General features: G+C 40.4%; 2 protein-coding genes and 1 pseudogene across 2 annotated transcripts in view; 2 read left to right on the top strand and 1 right to left on the bottom strand.

Moving 5' to 3' along the window:
• LOC126589051 (anthranilate synthase alpha subunit 1, chloroplastic-like) overlaps nt 1-8,898 on the top strand; it is an 88,093-nt pseudogene extending 79,195 nt beyond the window's left edge.
• Nucleotides 1-19,042, bottom strand: part of LOC126589050 (putative disease resistance RPP13-like protein 1) — a 93,349-nt gene that overhangs the window by 56,252 nt on the left and 18,055 nt on the right. Inside the window, exons 4-5 of the mRNA XM_050254234.1 lie at nt 10,685-14,147; nt 10,363-10,540 (exon numbers count right to left, since the gene is read on the bottom strand). Coding sequence (XP_050110191.1) covers nt 10,363-10,540; nt 10,685-14,147 — 3,641 coding nt within the window. The remainder of the gene's footprint in view (nt 1-10,362; nt 10,541-10,684; nt 14,148-19,042) is intronic.
• LOC126589061 (pleckstrin homology domain-containing protein 1-like) lies at nt 15,125-16,007 on the top strand. The gene has a single exon (XM_050254244.1). The coding sequence runs from the start codon at nt 15,361-15,363 to the stop codon at nt 15,796-15,798; it is 438 nt and encodes a 145-aa protein (XP_050110201.1). The 5' UTR covers nt 15,125-15,360; the 3' UTR covers nt 15,799-16,007.

The following is a 19,042-nucleotide window of genomic DNA, read 5'->3' as shown; positions in this document are numbered from 1 at the left end:
CCTGTTTGGCCCAACTTTTGTTCAATTCTTCTCAGCCCAGCTGGCTTGCTCCCAGGCCCACCGCCGCATCTGGCCTTTTAGGCTCACCAAGATCCACTACTACCGTACCAGCACCTCTCTGCTCTCCGATCTCGATGCTGTCCTCGCTCGCGTCTCACTGTTTCGTTTCTCTCAACTCTTTGCTCTGCCTCGCACCCTTTCAACTGGAAATCTCTGTCGAATTCGCACCCTCGTACATCGCACCCTCGAGGAATCCAGCCCTGATTTGTCGCTCTTCAAGTTCAAGTACGGCGCCGTTGTTCTTTTCGTTGTCCTCGGGCTGCTCAACTCGCTCTTTAAGGGGTAGGCGGTGGCGAAATTACTCTTCAAGCCCTTCGGGTTCGTGATGAAGAGTGATGAAGATAAGCCACAGAGAGCTGCAAGGGGAGGATCTGACAGACTGTTCGACGCTCGTAGCCTCATCAATTGGCGCCAAGGCGGTGCCACGACCAGCGTCAATGCTGGTAACTTTCCGCTGTGGTTACTTTTTTCGGTTTTCTTCTGGAAGTGCCCTTCTCTTTGTTTGTTTCGTTGATTGAATTTCCTCTATCTTGGTGTCTACAGACTCATCAAAAGCATACAAAGAATCAGAGATGAGGTCTTGTACCTTGCTTGTGCTACTTCCAAATTCAGCTTCAATTTTTCGCCTCAACGCTTCTGTCTTGATCTCGTCCAGTAGGTCCTCAGCATCAAGGACAGCCTCTTTAAGCTCCTGCAGCCACAGCCTCACATGTGGGTTACGTAATTTCTTTTGCTCGGCATCATCATAAACCGCACTGACAGAATTCAACTTGATCCTCAACTTCTTCAGCAACCCATTAGTCAGTTTCTTTCCTCTGATGAAGTTCCTGACCTCCTGAGAATCCAACTTCACAAATACTTGCTGGAAGAAACCCGAGAGAGCGGCTCCACCTATCACCGCCAACGCCATGATCAATCTTTTCTTTGCAAATGGAAATCTGGTGACAGAGTTGAGAGAATGTATAACAACTAATCAAAGACCCAGGAGGGTCGCGTCTTCCCGGACATCAAAGGTGATGACTTGTGTAGAAATAAAACCACTCGTTATTATAAAGTCAATAATTCACGCGGTGTTGGTCGTAGCAACTGGCGCAGCCCTTGAATGCTGCGGGCTCAGTCCAGCATCATCAGCAACATTCCCATCCGCAGCAACTGGCGCTTGGCCCAATTTCCGTTCAATTCTCCGCAGCCCAGCTGGAGTGCTCCGAGGTCCACTACCGCATCTGGCCTTTTAGGCCCACCAAGATCCACTGCTACCGTACCAGCTTCTCTCTTAGCTCTCCGATCTCGATGCTTTGCTCTTCTCCCTCGCGTCTCACTGTTTCGTTTCTCTCAACTCTCTGCTCTACGTCGCACCCTTTCAACTGGAAATCTCTGTCGAATTCGCACCTTCTCTGGTGTACATCGGTACTCACTGTTTTGTTTTGGATTATTGTTATTTGGGAAATTTTGGCGTCTGTGTTGGTGAAATTTTCTGGAAATTTCTGATGGATTATTGTATAAATTTCTGAATTTTTATATGAACTGTTTTCTTCGTGATTTATCTCTACTTGTGGGTTGTTGGGTTATTTTTCTGGGACCTTTGATATGCAGTACATTTTGACAAAAATGGCTGCCCAAGTGTGAAGCTTTTTGCTCAGTATTTAGATTCTTCCCTCTTATATTCAATCCTGATTTGTTTTTTGCTTACATTTGTATTGGATTTTAGTTAAGATCCTGGTATTGGTTATAGCGTCTACGAAGAACTCAAAATAAAGAAACTTGTATTTTAAGTCATTGTATTGATTTTAAAATCCTGATATATGAACAGAGGCATTTCAAAAATTCGGTAGATTTCTTTGTTTATTTGAACAAATGATACAACTTATAATTCCAGTTAGTATGGAAAGAACAAGTTAACAGTTCGATAATCTATTTAGATTCTACTTTCAAGTTTTTCAATGATAACAGTCCCTATAATATTTTTTGTGTATTTTGATGCATGAGCATGGACTAATTGTGGAGGGGAAGGTTTGATTAAACCTTTTTGATGCACTTTCAGTAGGCAAGTGCTATTGGATCATGTGCTTGTCATCTGCAGGCAGGGCAAACCACACAATTTGGGATCCACTAAATATAGACCGTTTACTTATGGGGAAGATAGAAATATCTGATTAGACTTGGAGGAAACATGGTGGTGTTAGGGTGCAGGTAATTCTTTATCCCAGTTGGATACGTCCTATCATTGTTATGATTTTGTACTTCAAACTCTTACGGATATCATAATCTTGATATCCGAATTTGATTGGGTATTGTCGTGATGGGGGTGAAAGGCTGCTAGTTATTGAGTACCTGCCTACTGATACTTTAGCTAAGCATTTGTCCCACTGTACTTTAAACAAAATCCAACCTTTTTTTTTTGCTTTCTCGTCTTTGGCTTTAGCTGTTGTATCAAGAATGCTACCTTTTAGCTTAGCTTCTAAGATTTCTGGATGAACCTTTTGTGAAGTACTTCCAAATATATAGTTTTCAAACAATCAATGAAATGCAAGATGGCGTTGACATTAGTTTTGTATAACACGAAACGGTTAGGCCATTAATCTTACCTGGTAGTATTGCTAATCCTAGATGATGTTTAACATTGCCTTTCATTTAGAGAAGTCGTGGTGGGGGTGTGGTGTTTACTTTTTAGTGTAGTCTTCTATCTAGTGTGGATGTACTGTGCTTGTCTTCATACTGCTAATTTCTCAAGATTTGCATAAGCAATCAATTCAATGTTTGAGTTTTGTTCCTCCAAATTGAGAATTAGTGGCTGTATTTGTTGAAGATTAATTTTTGGTCATTGCTTTTTCATAAAAGGAGAACCAAACCATTGAGTGGACCATGCATTTAAGCGTGGCTATTTATATTGCTAAAGTTTTAGTTATCGTAGTACTAAGGGTCGTCCGTTATACCATGATTTGAATGCTTATAGGGTTCTCTTTGACGAGGTATGCCTTTTTCAGATTCGATCATCTTAGTTAAAAATATATGTATTTTCAGTCATGTCCGTGTCCATTACCATTTTTTAGGGTGATAATGTAGCGTTTGGATGGACTTGTAGGATGGTGACCCTCGCCTTTCATGTTTTGGCCTGAATATTTAAGAATGTAATAACTTTTCTAGTCGAAATACTACTCATCCGTTTGATCATTTCGTTGTTACTATATTTAAAGAACTTTTTCTGCTTGAGATATGCTGACTTTACTGGTTGATTATTTACACTCTGGGAAGAGTCTCCAGAAAGTGTTGTTTATAGCTTTGGCAATGTTGCTCTAGATCTGCTAAGTGGAAAGTAAATCCCTCCAAGTCATGTAAGTGGGGTGCTATATAATATGTCGGATGCACATTATACCATTAGTCTGTACTACATCTTTACTTGCTTACACATACTGGAGCCTTCAGTGCTTGTCATATTGGAGTGTGTCAACTTGGAAGTTGTCGCGCAAAGTTGAAATTGATTGATTACAAATATTCTGTAGTGGATCTGCTCATACTAAACTTGATTGTTGCCATATGATATGATAAATAACTTTTGAGTATTCAATCTCTCCTGCATGTTGGATTTGAGCATCAGTTGTTTTCATAGCCTCCGTATCTTATCGGAAATAATGAGGTAGTTAAGTGGTACTAGAGCATCTTGCATACCCTGTGAAGAATTCTGGGCCAAGCTTGTTCCATCAGACTCGAGATATCCAGATGTTGAGATTAGTTCAGATGAGCTTGCAGTTTGCTCAAAGATCGTGTTCTCTTCTATCCGCAAATGCAAGTGGTGCAACATAACAAGGAATTCAGACCACTCTTCTGCCACAATACAAAATAAAAGTTCAAATGCAATAGTTGTTGACGGGACTGTAATCCAAGCTGAAGACACTATTATTATCAGATGCGGAAGTGAAATTACTTCAGGTCCCGATATGGAAGGATATTTGAGCTACAGGTTCAATGTATTGCCTGGTCCTGAAACTTGTCAGAAGCGGTTAAAGATTTCTATGGATGTCGAGCATGCAAAATGCTGCGTTTACTTGAATATATGGCATGATGTTGCTACCATTGCTCCTTGCTTCCTTAATTTCTGCAACGGATGCTTGTCTGAGTGGTTAAAGAGATACAGTTTGTTGGAAGAAATCACTTCCTGCTTAACATTGCGGGGGAAATACTAAAAGCAGATTCTTCACTAAAACGCTCCAACAATGAAGTGGCAACTTTAGACTCTTACGCAACAATACAATCCAATCTTGTTGTAAACTCTGGAAAACATCTTCGTGGAAAAAGGGCTCGCTCCCAGTTGGATGAAGAAGCTGATAATGCGTCAAATCCATGCCCTCAATGTGGTACTGAGTATGATGGGTTTCGCTGCAATCAAATCACTATCCATCTGCAATGTCAAGCATGCAGAGGAATGATGCCTTCGCGCACCAATAACAGTGTACCTCAACACTGTTTAGGATGTGATAAGGCATTTTGTGGTACATATTGGCATGCGCATGGGGTTTCATGATTTGATTCTCACCATGAGTGCAGTCGCGAGAATTTTAAACCAACCTCAGAACGGACCATATCTGGAATCCCTACTTTAGCGCATGAAAACAATCGATGTGAACAAGTGATCACTGAGAAGTGTATTGCGCAGTTGGGGAGAACATTGCAGGATGTTATTGCAGAATGGCTTGCAAAGTTGAACAACGGAGAAATTGATCGAATGAGGATGCCCCTGAATCATGCTGAGGCGATAACTTTTGGGACACCTACGTGCAATTACTGTTATGAGAAGCTGATCTCCTTCCTCTTCTGCTGGTTTCGGATTTAGATTCCCCCCAAGAGGCATCAAACAGGGAGGAATATAAGGAGGCAGTGTTGGAAGCTAAAGAACACATTCTAGCTGGGGATATATTTCAGATTGTATTAAGCCAGCGTTTTGAGAGGCGAACATTTGCAGACCCATTTGAAGTTTACCGAGCATTGAGGATAGTTAATCCAAGTCCATATATGACTTACTTACAGGTTTGTCTCGTTTTCAGCGAGTCATTGGTTCCAGTCTACTTGTTCATCTTGTAATTCTAAGATTATATGAGTATATACTTCCATGATCAGGCTAGAGGCTGTATTCTGGTTGCTTCAAGTCCAGAAATTCTGACACGTGTCAAGAAGGTAAGTCAAGGAAGTCCAAAAAATTTTAACATCTGAGTGTTCATGTTATTCTGTTGCTAGCTCTTAAACCTCTACGATGGTTCCTATAAGATCCCTACATTTTATGTCTTCTTTGGTCCCTTTTGCTTCCCTACGATAGTGTTGTAATCTTCATTAGCTATATGTTGCTGAGCTATGCATTTCTTATTTTTGTTAATAGCAAACGATCACAAACAGGCCTCTTGCTGGGACTGTTAGAAGAGGAAAAACACCTAAAGAGGATTTATTGCTGGAAAAGCAGCTTTTGAATGATGAAAAGCAATTTGCAGAGCATATTATGCTTGTAGACTTGGGGAGGAATGATGTCGGGAAGGTTTATTATCTTTCCCTTCTCGTATTTGTATGATTATTACTGTATGTTGAACTTTATTCTCCAGAGTGTAAAACCATGCATATGCTAAATTTTATTCTCCGCGGTATCTGTTTTCAATCCATGGCGGGTAAAAGTATTTAATGTATATTTCAACATTAGCTTAATAAATTTACACTTGGTGCCTTGTCTGTTCATGGCTTACGTGATTACTCTTTCTTATATTTATAAATTTTTATCAATCTGTTTTTTTCAACAGTAAGTATCTCCTTTCGATAACATAATAAGTAACCTAATATCTATAACGATTGGGGACACATTTGCGCATCTGAGACATTAGTTTCAGAATTTTTTTCTTGTTAAGTCTATATCTATATTCATCAGTGTAATGTACTCAAGAACCAATTGAATTAAGGGGATGGAGGTTTAATGTAATTGAAGGTCACTGGAGAGTTACTTGATGATTTAACTAGCTGGGATGTTCTGCATACTGCGTTGCCGGTTGGGACTGTCAGTGGAGCACCGAAGGTTTTCATCATGAGCCCTTTTTCATTTTTGTTGGCATTCTTGTTTTATTTCGTATTAGTTAGCTTAAATTATCCTAGACTTAATTAACCTGTATAATCCTGCAAGTACAAATCTTGAGGATTAACCTAATCAGTTAGTAATCGGCTTATTACACCACTATTGGTTGATATATGGAACATGATGTCGTGATTTCCTAATCCATCTTATATGGACTCGCTTAGGATTTTCGAGTTTCCTCATTTACTGCAATGCAGGTGAAAGCCATGGAGCTGATCGATAAGCTGGAAGTGATTAGACGTGGTCCATATAGTGGTGGCTTTGGGGGAATTTCGTTTTCTGGCAACATGGACATCGCCCTTGCTCTGAGAACTATTGTTTTCCCAACTAGCTTTCGGTATGATACAATGTATTCATACAAGGATGCAAACAAGCGCAGAGAGTGGGTTGCTCATCTCCAAGCCGGGGCAGGAATTGTCGCTGACAGCGATCCAGCTGATGAGCAGAGGAAGTGTGAGAACAAAGCTGCTGCGCTTGCCCGCGCTATTGATCTTGCAGAGTCTTCGTTCGTTGATCCTGTTATGCCTGGATATTTTGTGTACAAATCTGGAAATTTTGGTAAATCTTGTTCACTTGTAACATTCTCTAGAATTTGTGAGTTTAATTACTGCTCGAATTGGTTCAAATGTTACTGGGAGGGGGTTAAAGGATCAAACTTTGGCTAAAGTTGCAAACTTTCTTTCATTTTCCATGATTAGGGGTTAAATTTTGGCTATTGTTTCCAGTTTTCCCAAGTGAAAGTGTCTCTTTTAGAGTGACAATTGTGTCTCCACCCGTCCACGAATTACAAAACCCCTTAAATCCGTTTGTATGTGTTCTGTGGTATAAATTATATTACTAGAATGAACCTTTTCCGGCCAGAAATGATGCCGCTGCTGGGGACCCCTTCTCCTCAAGCCTTTTTGACTCTCTTGTTAATTGGCACTTACTATCTTCCATGAATTTTGCTAGCATGTGGTTATGCTCTGAGTTAAGAGCTTTTACGTTTAGTTGGAATGTTTACGATCCAATTTATGTAGTTGTCGGATGTCTGAAACATGAAGTTGTTCTGTTTATCGCTGTTGAAATGTTTGGGGCGTTACCATAGCATATTTCATGAATCTGTCTTGTTTGAGTGCAAATCTGTTTTCTTTTCGTGGTAAAGATTTTGTTTTATAATTAGCAATTAAAATTGCTCTGTTGCTCATAAATAGTTGAATATATAAGTATTTGTTTCTTTTTTAATGAACATAACAATGGCCGGTTACGTATCTTTGAGATCTAAATTAAAGGTTCCTGGGTCCTTTGTGAATATATTCAAGGGTTGGCAGAAGTTGCAGAGGGCTTGGGAACAAAACCCTGTGAAGAATTCTGGGCCAAGCTCGTTCCATCAGACTCGAGATATCCGGATGTTGAGATTAGTTCATGTGAGATTGTAGTTTGCTCAGAGATCTTGTTCTCTTCTATTCGCAAATGCAAGTGGTGCAAGATAACAAGGAATTCAGACCACTCTTCTGCCACAATACAAAATAAAAGTTCAGATGCGATAGTTGTTGACAGGACTTTAATCCAAGCTGAAGACACTATTGTTATCCGATGCGGAAGTGAAATTACTTCAGGTCCCGATAAGGAAGGGTATTTAAGCTACAAGTTCAACGTATTGCCTGGTCCTGAAAGTTGTCAGAAGAAGTTAAAGATTTCTATGGATGCCGAGCATACAATATGCTGCATTTACTTGAACATATGGCATGATGTAGTTACCGTTGCTCCTTGCTTCCATAATTTCTGTAACGGGTGCTTCGCAGAGTGGTTAAAGAGATCACTGGAGAAACGTTCAAGTGTACTCTGTCCCCATTGTCGAGCTATTGTACAGTTGTTGGAAGAAATCACTTCTTGCTTAACGTTGCGGATGAAATAGTAAAAGTTGATTATTCACTAAAACGCACCAATGATGAAGTGGCAATTTTAGATTCTTATGCAACAATACAATCTAATCTTGTCGTAAACTCTGGAAAACATCTTCGCGGAAAAAGGGCTTGCTCCCAGGTGGATGAAGAAGCTGATAATCCATCAAATCCATGCCCTCAATGTGGTACTGAATATGGTGGGTTCCGCTGCAATCAAACCACTATCCATCTGCAATGTCAAGCATGCGGAGGAATGATGCCTTCACGCACCAATAACAGTGTACCTCAACACTGTTTAGGATGTGATAAGGCATTTTGCAGTACATATTGGCATGCGCAAAGGGTTTCACAAAGTGATTCTCACCGTGTGTGCTGTCGCGAGACTTTTAAACCAATCTCAGCTCATGAAAACAATCGACATGAACAAGTTATCACTGAGAAGTGTATTGCACAATTGGGGAGAACATTGCAGGATGTTATTGCAGAATGGCTTGCAAAGTTGAACAACAGAGAAATTGATTGAACGAGGATGCCCCTGAATCATGCTGAAGCAATAACTTCTGGATCACCTACGTGCAGTTACTGTTATGAGAAGCTGATCTCCTTCCTCTTGTACTGGTTTCAGATTTCGATTCCCAAATATCATCTACCCACAGAGGCATCAAACAGGGAAAATTGCTGGTATTGATGGACTCGTATAGATCTTCTTTCTCTTGTTTCCTCTGTTTTGAGAATTAGAAATTTATTACAAGCTTATCTTCTCTGGTACTACTGAGATTTTCTGGCCGCCAACATTTATGTATAAGAGTTGTTTACTTTTGTTTGTTCATAAGTTTTGCTTACATATCATTGCACGACTTCAAACCTACACATGCGAAGCAACTTGAAAACTTTTGAAGCTCTATGCATCCCTAAGGGCATGATGAAATGGTAATCATTTGATAAGACATGATTAGTAGATAAGATCATCTTGCAATACTAATTAAACAAATCGAATTTAGACCGCTTGAGATAGATTAGTTAACAACAGAGGTTTTCGATACTCTGGTCTTACAACATTCAAGCATGATCATAGATTCACAGTCCAACAGAAACGAAATCATCCTCCATATTTTACAAACCAAACATTTGAATTCCCACAAAGTACCAAAATCTACCTCTCAATAGACATAATTTGGAAACAAACTTGAAAAAGGAAATTCGAAAACTAGAGCTCAAAAACTGTCGTATAATAGAACCACCGTAAGACACAATAAGAAAAGAGGAACAATTCCACTCCATTTAACCCATCAGTTTCAAGCCTTCTGAGAGATGGTAGCTGTGCCAATGCTGGCATTGAAAAACAATGTTCACAATCCACAAGTCGAAGAGTAACAAGATGAGAGAACGAACAAGTCATCTCCTAACCGATTTGGAATTTTTGTAGCTCCGTATCTTTCTATCGCAAATACTTTCAAGTTTATATGGGACAAGAGTACCTGTAAAATTTGTTATTATGTGAACATTAACATTTGAAACATATTTATGATTTAAAATTTACACAGCCAGATCGTATATAAACACATAAACGCACGTTGATGAATTACGTACCATTGCAAATCATATCTCTTCGTAATCAATCACTACGTTGGGGATGTGAGAAATCTTGGCCCAGTCTTCTCCCGTGTCTCTCTGGCACCGTTGTGTTAGCAAATCACACTGGCGGATATCTAGAACAAAAAGAGAAGTGGGTAGCCCTTCATCTGGCAAGCTCTGGAGTCGAGGACAAAACCAAATCTTCAACATCACGAGAGAGATGAGGTGTCTTAACTCCTTGCCGTCAATTGTTTTCAGATTCGGATGGTGGAAGATTTTGAGAGAAGTGAGAGTGGTTGGCAGCAGCCCCTCTTCTGGAAATGATTCGCCAATTTCTTCTTCTTCACATCCTGAGAAGCCGACATGCAAGCTTTCGAGAGAGGTGAATGTTTGTAGACCCCACCGCATACGGTTTGCCATCAGTTTTTTACATCCCACGATTTCGAGTGAACGCAATTTAGACAATCCCCCTTCCGGAAATGATTCCAATTCTGGACAATACCTTATACACAAAGACGAGAGAGATGGGAATTTAGATTCTTCCGGAAATGATTTAAATTCTTTACACCATTCTATGGACAGATACTGAAGAGACGAGAGAGAGGCGTGCATCTCCTCTGGCAGTGACCTGAATTCTGGGCAATCCCATATCTTCAAATCTTTGAGGGATGGGAATTTAGATTCTTCCGGAAATGATTTAAATTCTTTACTCCCTTTTATGAACAGAGACTGAAGAGACGGGAGAGAGGCGTGCATCTCCTCTGGCAGTGACCTGAATTCTGGGCACTCCCATATCTTCAAATCTTTGAGGGATGGGAATTTAGATTCTTCCGGAAATGATTTAAATTCTTTACTCCCTTTTATGAACAGAGACTGAAGAGACGGGAGAGAGGCGTGCATCTCCTCTGGCAGTGACCTGAATTCTGGGCACTCCATTATCTCCAAATAATCGAGGGATGGGAATTTAGATTCTTCCGGAAATGATTTAAATTCTTTACACCCTTTTATGGACAGAGACTGAAGAGACGGGAGAGAGGCGTGCATCTCCTCTGGCAGTGACCTGAATTCTGGGCAATTCATTATCTTCAAATCTTTGAGGGATGGGAATTTAGATTCTTCCGGAAATGATTTAAATTCTTTACACCCTTCTATGGACAGAAACTGAAGAGACGAGAGAGAGGCGTGCATCTCCTCTGGCAGTGACCTGAATTTGTTACATCCATTGATTTCCATCTTCTTCAAGTTGGGCGCTTGCAGTCCTCCTCCATGGGGGAAACCCACAAATTCTGGGCACTCCATTATCTCCAAATAATCGAGGGATGGGAATTTAGATTCTTCCGGAAATGATTTAAATTCTTTACTCCCGTGTATGGACAGAGACTGAAGAGACGGGAGAGAGGCGTGCATCTCCTCTGGCAGTGACCTGAATTCTGGGCACTCCATTATCTCCAAATAATCGAGGGATGGGAATTTAGATTCTTCCGGAAATGATTTAAATTCTTTACACCATTTTATGGACAGAGACTGAAGAGACGGGAGAGAGGCGTGCATCTCCTCTGGCAGTGACCTGAATTCTGGGCAATTCATTATCTTCAAATCTTTGAGGGATGGGAATTTAGATTCTTCCGGAAATGATTTAAATTCTTTACACCCTTCTATGGACAGAGATGGAAGAGATGGGAGCAAGATTTGCATATCTTCTGGCATTGACCACAAGTTTTTAAAACGGCACATATATATCTCCTTCAAGTTGGGCGCAAGCAACACTCCACCACCCACAAAACATACTAGATTCGGGCAATTTGATATTTCCAACACACGGAGGGATGGGAGTTCAATATTGAATTTATTGCATTCTTGAGAGCAAGCAAGGGATTCGATATTAACTTCCTGCAAACTTAGCAGCTCAAGTCTTGGGAAGTAGTCTAACGGTATTTTCCCCGTTAGTTTGGGACACCAATGCAGACGAAGCTCGCAAAGATTAGGAAAATGTCCGCCTTCTTCTTCACCTCCATGGAAACACCACTCTTGCCATTCCCGCATACTGTGGAAACTCAGAAACTCCAGAGATTTAAATGCAGTATTAATTCCCCCATAAAACTCAGACCCCACTGATTCCACTCCATTCAACCCATAAATTTCAAGCCTTTTGAGGGATGGTAGCTGCCCCAATGCTGGCAGGAAGAAACAATATCCACAAGTCTCAAGTCGGAGAGTGATGAGATTAGAGAAAGACTCATCTCCTAACCAACCTGGAAACTTTGTACCTCCGTATCCTTCTATAACCAGTACTTTTAGGTTTGTATCGGGCTGCAGGTTGCCCAGCACTCGGCAATCGTTTTGAGAATCAGCAGTGTCACCTTCCCATTTCAAATGTATTTCACTGAGCTTCTTGTCCCTCAGTTTGGCCTCCAAAGCATCCTCAGCACGTGTGATATTTTGAAGCCCTGAAATATGAAGATTTCCACTCAAATGCTGAAACCCCTTTAACTCATCAATGTATCCCCCAGCATCTTTGCTCAAGACAAACTCACCTCCAAATGTTTGGAGATCTTTCAACTTGCCCATGTGGGGGGGCATCTTTTTTATTTTCGTACCTCTGAAATCAAGATGGCGCAAGTTGATAAGTCTTCTCAAATCGGTGGGCAACTCAGCTAGAAATGTACAATTTGACAACAACAACGTTTGTAAATTACACAAACTGCATACCGTGTCCGGTAATTTCTGGATTGGAGTGTTACACAAGTCTAGGTACCGTAGATGCTTCAAGTTGCTAATTGAATCAGGCAACTTGCTGATATCATCCCCTCCGAGTTTGAGAACTCTTAAACACTGTAGCACTATAAGGAGATCAACTCGTACTGTCGGCAATGAATAGAGATCGCCAAGAATGAAGGTGCGCAGATACTTAGCTTCATAAATAGTGTCAAATCTCTCATAATCAACATTAGATGAATATTGCATATAAGAAAAATGACGACCCTTGCTCACAACATCCAATGAGAAGTCGTGGTCTTCCAATCTAATGCAGAATTCCCCACATACGTAAGTCGCCAAATCATGCATCAGATCATGCATGATGAAACAATCATTTGAAGATGAGTATTGAAAAAATGACCGTGAGATTAGATCATCAAAGTATTTCTTTCCAACATCTTCCAACCTAGTCTTCTTTTGGGGTTGCAAAAGATCTTCGGCCATCCACAACAAAATTAATTCAGACTTGTCAAATTCATAATCTTTGGGAAATATCGAACAATAAGCAAAACAACGCTTCAGCACTGGGGACAAGTACTGGTAGCTTAGCCATAGAGCCGGCAGAATTTCAATCTTCTCATCTGACAACTCCCATATGTCACTTTTTAGCACATTTTCCCATTCCTCCACATTTGGTTCAGAGCGTAAGAGACCACCGAGAGATTTTGCAGCTAAAGGAAGGCCTTTACACTTGCTAACAATTTGTCTTCCAATTACCTCCAGATTTGGATCTACAATAACACTTGCATCTTTGAAGGCATGTTTTGCAAATAAAGACCAACAGTCTTCCTCAAGTAAGTGCTCTAAATAGTGGGTTTGAAGAGTACCCATCGTAGATGCAACACCACCATTCCTTGCGGTGACAATGATCTTACTTCCATGAGCTCCAGACTCGAAGGGGCGTTTCAAGGAACACCAAATATTGTAATTCTCGTTCCAAACATCATCAAGAACAAAAAGAAACTTCTTCCCCGCCAAAGCATCTTTGAGTTTGACTTGAAGCTGGTTTAGGTCTGTGGTATCAGAGGTTTGTTTAGTGACTGATGCATAAATTGTTTGTGTGATCTTAACAACGTCAAATTCATCAGAAACACAAACCCATGCCTGGAGCTCAAATTGCTGCTTCACTCTATCATCATTGTATAAGAGCTGAGCAAGGGTGGTCTTTCCGATCCCACCCATGCCCACGATGGGAATGACGCCAATCTTATTACAAGTAACATCATCTGATAGCAACAATTGACTGATGGTTTCCTTCTCATGATCTCTTCCATATACATCAGAGCCTTCTACCAAAGAAGTTGAAGGCAATGTTTGTGAGATTCTGCGACTACAGCGTTCTTTCAAACCAAAGGCATCTTTTTGTTTTGAAATGAAGCTTAGCGTCTCAAGAATTTCCCCTATCTTGGTGTCTACAGACTCATCAAAAGCATGCAAAGAAGCAGAGATGAGGTCTTGTACCTTGCTTGTGCTACTTCCAAATTCAGCTTCAATTTTCCGCCTTAACACTTCTGTCTTGATCTCGTCCAGTAGGTCCTCAGCATCAAGGACTGCCCCTTTAAGCTCGTGCAGCCACAGCCTCACATGTGGGTTACGTAATTGCTTTTGCTCGGCATCATCATAAACTGCATTGACAGACATCAACTCGATCCTCAACTTCTTCAGCAACCCATCAGTCAGTTTCTTTCCTCTGATGAAGTTCTTGACCTCCTGAGAATCCAACTTCACAAATACTTGCTGGAAGAAACCCGAGAGAGCGGCTCCACCTACCAACGCAAGCGCCATGATCGATCTCTTCTTTGCAAATGGAAATTTTGTGACACAGTTGAGAGAATGTATCACAACAACCAACCAAAGACGCAGAAGAATCTGGTCTTCACCGCGTGTGGACTTAAAAGGTCATGACTTCTGTAGAAATAAAAGCGCGTTACAAATCTACAACACATGAGAACCACTCGTTCTATAAAGTAAAAATCTTCACCTCATTTTTTGGTGCTTTTTGGATTTTGTCAATAATTTAAATCTAGTGGTGGTGGTCGGCCCTTTAATGCTGCGGGCCCAGTCCAGCATCATTGGCAACATGCCCATTGAAAAAAACTGGCGCAGCCCTTTGCTTCTGTTCGGCCCAATTTTCTGCCCCATTTTTCTCAGCCCAGCTGGCCTGCTCCGAGGCCCTCCTTGGCGCCATAACTCCAATACATTCCAACTTGTACGTAATAATTAAGCACGTTAAATAATATTCTACCTTAGCGGGGTAGAGGATGTTCTACTCTAAGAGAAGAGAAAATTGTGTTTAGCCACAAAATGTGTCATAATTAATTAGGCATTAAACTCAACAAATATATAACGTCTTTGTCATTCATGCTTAAAACATTTCATTTACAAGTGAATAAAAATATTTTTAAACTGTAATAGTAGTCGATAACTCATATACCAACTTTAAAGAACTGTTAATTTCATGAACCAAAACTTCTATTGTGTTACAAGGGATCAATTAATGCTCTCATTTACTTTTATCTTCACATGTACTCACAATAAAATTCAATCATGCATCAATGTGTATCAAAACCTTACATTACGAAAATAAATGATTTAGATAACGAGTGAAAGTAGTCGATCATTCTAGTAATTAGAATCTTTATCTTCAACTCACTATACTTTCGATATAAACAGTACCCCTTTGATTCATTTGGTGTAGATTAGTGTTCTTGTAACATGTGAACTTTCTAGTAGCACACATGATACCACGTACAAAGCTTCAAAGCCACCTAAGCAAATTGAACCGCGGTCACAACGGGACAGAACAGCGTTTGATATCAACCGGCCGTCTCGGTTTGCGAAATTAAACAAACAAAAAACCGATTTCTGTTTCCGGTCAGAAAAACATAAAACCTCTCTCTCCCTCCGCGGTTTCACCTCCGACCAAAACCTCAACTCCTCCCACACAAACCCACCTCACGCGCCGCCCAAGCAAAAAAAATGGAGGGCCTGTGGCGGGCGGCTACGGGCCAAGACCCGAGTCCGGAAGACTACACCGGAATCGAGTTCTGGTCCAACCCGGAACGCGCCACCTGGCTGACCAAACAAGGCGATTACATCAAGACGTGGCGGCGCCGCTGGTTCGTCTTGAAACAGGGGAAGCTGTTCTGGTTCAAGGACAGTTACGTTACCCGTTCGTCGACGCCGCGCGGCGTGATTCCGGTCGGCACGTGCCTGACGGTGAAGGGCGCCGAGGACGTGGTGCACAAGCCCTGCGCCTTCGAGCTCTCCACCACTAATCATGATACGATGTACTTCATCGCCGATTCGGAGAAAGAGAAGGAGGAGTGGATCAACTCGATCGGACGGTCCATCGTCCAGCACTCCAGATCGCTCGCGGATTCTGAGGTCGTCGATTACGATAGCAGCCGACAGTGATCACAAACTCTCGATTTTCATGGTACAGTAATAGTATGACTATAATTTGTGTTTTTTTTTTCCTTCTCTTTTCCTTAAATTTGGTGTAATAGTTGTTTTGTTTGATAAATCGGTGCTTCTACTGTTTTCTTGCTGTCGAATTTGCACAATGTAGGCCGAATTTTGTTTCTCTGTTGCTTTTTTCGTAATGTAGATGACATTTTGTGTGATTGAGAGGGCAATTCGTATGATTTTTTGTGAAAAGGTTTAAACTTTGATGTTGTAATTTGTGAAAATTGAGTCTTGATTCTGTGTTAGCTGTGTTCATTTATCCGTGCTCGTAGAATTTGCATTCTTGGAGTTGAATAGAGTTGCATTTTCCACGAAACTGGATGGTGTACAAGTGTTTTTTCGATCAAGATTGTCGGTATGGTTTTTGAATTTCTGTGCTTTAGACAAGGAATTTCTCTGTCTTTGAGTTGAATCAACCTTATTAGTCGTGTTGTCTTCGTGTTTGTAATTATACCACTAGTTTTGAGAAGATTTGTGTTGCTGTGTGAACTTCATAAAGGTGCTAACAGAGCGGATCTGGTCGAAGTTGGTTGCACAAGGATTGTATGGTTTAGGGAATTTAGAGGAAGATAGGTCGTGAAATCAACTGCGTTGGATCAAAGTCGCCATGAAAATGTTATTTCGTTCACTCCATAAAAATCCTCATTAACAAAACGGTTTTAATCCTCATTTTAAGCTTTAATCATCCAAATCCAAGTTTAAAGAGTTTGTTTGTTAATATTGAGTTGAATCTAATTTTTTGATTTAAATATAATAATTAAAAAAAATGAATGTAGCTAAATTACAAAATACTCATTAGTTTCAAAAAAAAAAAAAATTAGATTCAAGAAAGATACCAAACAACCTTTATGTTGTAATTGTGAAAGTATGAAAAATTTCCTCGAGGTTGAAAGTTAACATACGTTTGCAATGACGGTTGAGTCATTTAATCACCTTTTCATTACCATTTTGAAATTGGGAGGACCTCGAACTTCTTCAACAACTGGTTTTGTATAAGAATAGAACACCATGATACCAAAAACATTTTCACTAAAAACGTTTTTAGTCATTTTAAAAACACTTCCAAACGAGTTCTATAATCCCTTATCCACAAGAGTGACTTCCATGGCACCATGATGAACCCATTCCACACGTGATGTTAGAGCATAAGTAAAGTACAATAGAGTGAATTCAGAATTATACAATCATAGGTAATCTTCAGTACTAAGATTTGCCAAGAATCCTCGTCGATACGAAAGCTCAGCTACTAGAACCTGGAAGGGCGAAAAACAAGGGTGAGTAGACCTGAAAATAAAGTTTAGTAAAACCTTTTAAAAATGTAATAACCCCTCGCTGTAAAATAAGTATAGTTTCCGAATATACATATTACGTTTAGTATGAAAATACTTACCGTAGCCTGCAACGTCTTGAGAACTTAAAATGATATTAAAATTCGTAAATAAGCATATAACTTCTAGAAATCATCAAATCTCGTAGAAATAAACATATCATATTGAGTGCTCATTGACATATGCTGACACACGAGTTCATGCAAGGATATTCTGACATGAACATGACTGGGTGTAATAATGATTTACGCTCTAGTACTACAATCACATGAAGACTGGCGTTATACACATCGCATACGAGTTCTAATTGCCTATTGCAATCTAGGACAGGACTGGCACCTACAATGGATCCAAAGTGAGCGTACGGTGCGATGTGAACGTATATGTAAAGCATGGCCCTGGCACGGGCGAGTACAAACACCAGTATAACACACGATTAACAAATATTGTAAATATAGTCGTCATGCAATGGTAAATCGATAATTCGCGTTGACATAATAATAGTCAATAAATATTAATCATGGCCGTAAATAAAAATCCCATAAAGTATGCATACCTGTGCATTCCATAGGATTTAACAGAATTTTGTAAATTTCGTCAATACGCTAATTCTTATAAACGTTAATATAATTTAGGCGTACGTAGAAAATTTGTTATTAAATATATAATTGGAAACTAAATAAATATATAATATTTCAAGCAAAGACCCACTCACAGATCATGTCGTAGGGTCGAACCCACCTCGCGGGTTTCGAAGATCCTTGCGATTCACCTAGAAACGAAACCATTAACGTAAATATTTAACGTACTAATGTATAAACATATTTTGCGTACAAAGTATGGTTAATAAAATAACTATTTTAAAATGATCGAATTTTGGAAAACGGACAGCGGATTCGGGTTCGGCACGTCGAGAAACCTAAGGCGGGACCTCGGGTTCCTCCACGCGTTGCCGCACGCTCCGACCACCCTCACGCGTCCATGCACGCCCATGCGTCTGCGAGTACGACTGTACTCGCCTTCCTTGCGAGTTCTGCAGATTTTTCAGGTTTTTCCCCCAATTTTCAGAGCTAATTTCTAGCTAAAAACCTAGCCATTTTCAGTGTTCTATCTATATATGTGAAGCTTGTAATGAGGAGAGTATGATCATACCATCACGGGGACAAATTGCGGTTTGAGATGGCCGGAAAAACATCTTGCAAGTGGCATATGGTTTTAAATCTCTAGAAATTTGGGGAAAACCCCCCCCCCCCAAGATTTCCTGCATCAAAACACGTTCACTTTTCACATGGGAACTTAGAAATCAAACCATTCCATTAAGAGGAAGAGAAATGACGGTCCTCAAAGCTTACCTAGGCTGAGGATGACGGAGTCGCGCTGGAGAAAATCAATTTCGAAACGGACCTAACCTATCCGTGCACGCCCAGGGAGCTGCGATCTCAATTGGGGTTTGGTGGTTGATCGAGTAGTGGTAGTCTGGTAAGGTGGCTCGTTGGAGGAGTGGAGGGTGACTGGTTTTGGCATCTCTACACTTGCAGAGAGAGATAGACGAGATAAGTTAAGAGAGTTACAAAGGGGAACAAGTCACAGCAGTCAGTGGTGGTCCTCGTGAAATTCACCGGAGGGACGGCGAGTGGTGGTGGTTATGGTTGATGAGGTTCATCAAGAAGAGAAAAGATATAGAAACAGAAAACTTCAACAGTAAGTTTTCTTGATTGTATTTACTTGACTGAGAACTTTACACATTGCCTAGGAATATATATAGCCTTTGGCTATTTACATAGATACCCCTAACTACTTTATAACTATCTTAACTAATCACAACTAATACAATCAGTTAATTTACAGTAACAAAATTATTAACA

The sequence above is a fragment of the Malus sylvestris genome, chromosome 11 (assembly GCF_916048215.2).
Source record: "Malus sylvestris chromosome 11, drMalSylv7.2, whole genome shotgun sequence".
NCBI lineage: Eukaryota > Viridiplantae > Streptophyta > Magnoliopsida > Rosales > Rosaceae > Malus > Malus sylvestris.
The sequence above is the reverse complement of the archived record's forward strand: the minus strand, read 5'-3'. Positions and strand labels throughout refer to the sequence as shown.

Excerpts from the sequence above, each read along its gene's own strand:
- LOC126589061 (XM_050254244.1), top strand. The coding sequence starts at position 15,361 with ATGGAGGGCCTGTGGCGGGCGGCTACGGGCCAAGACCCGAGTCCGGAA.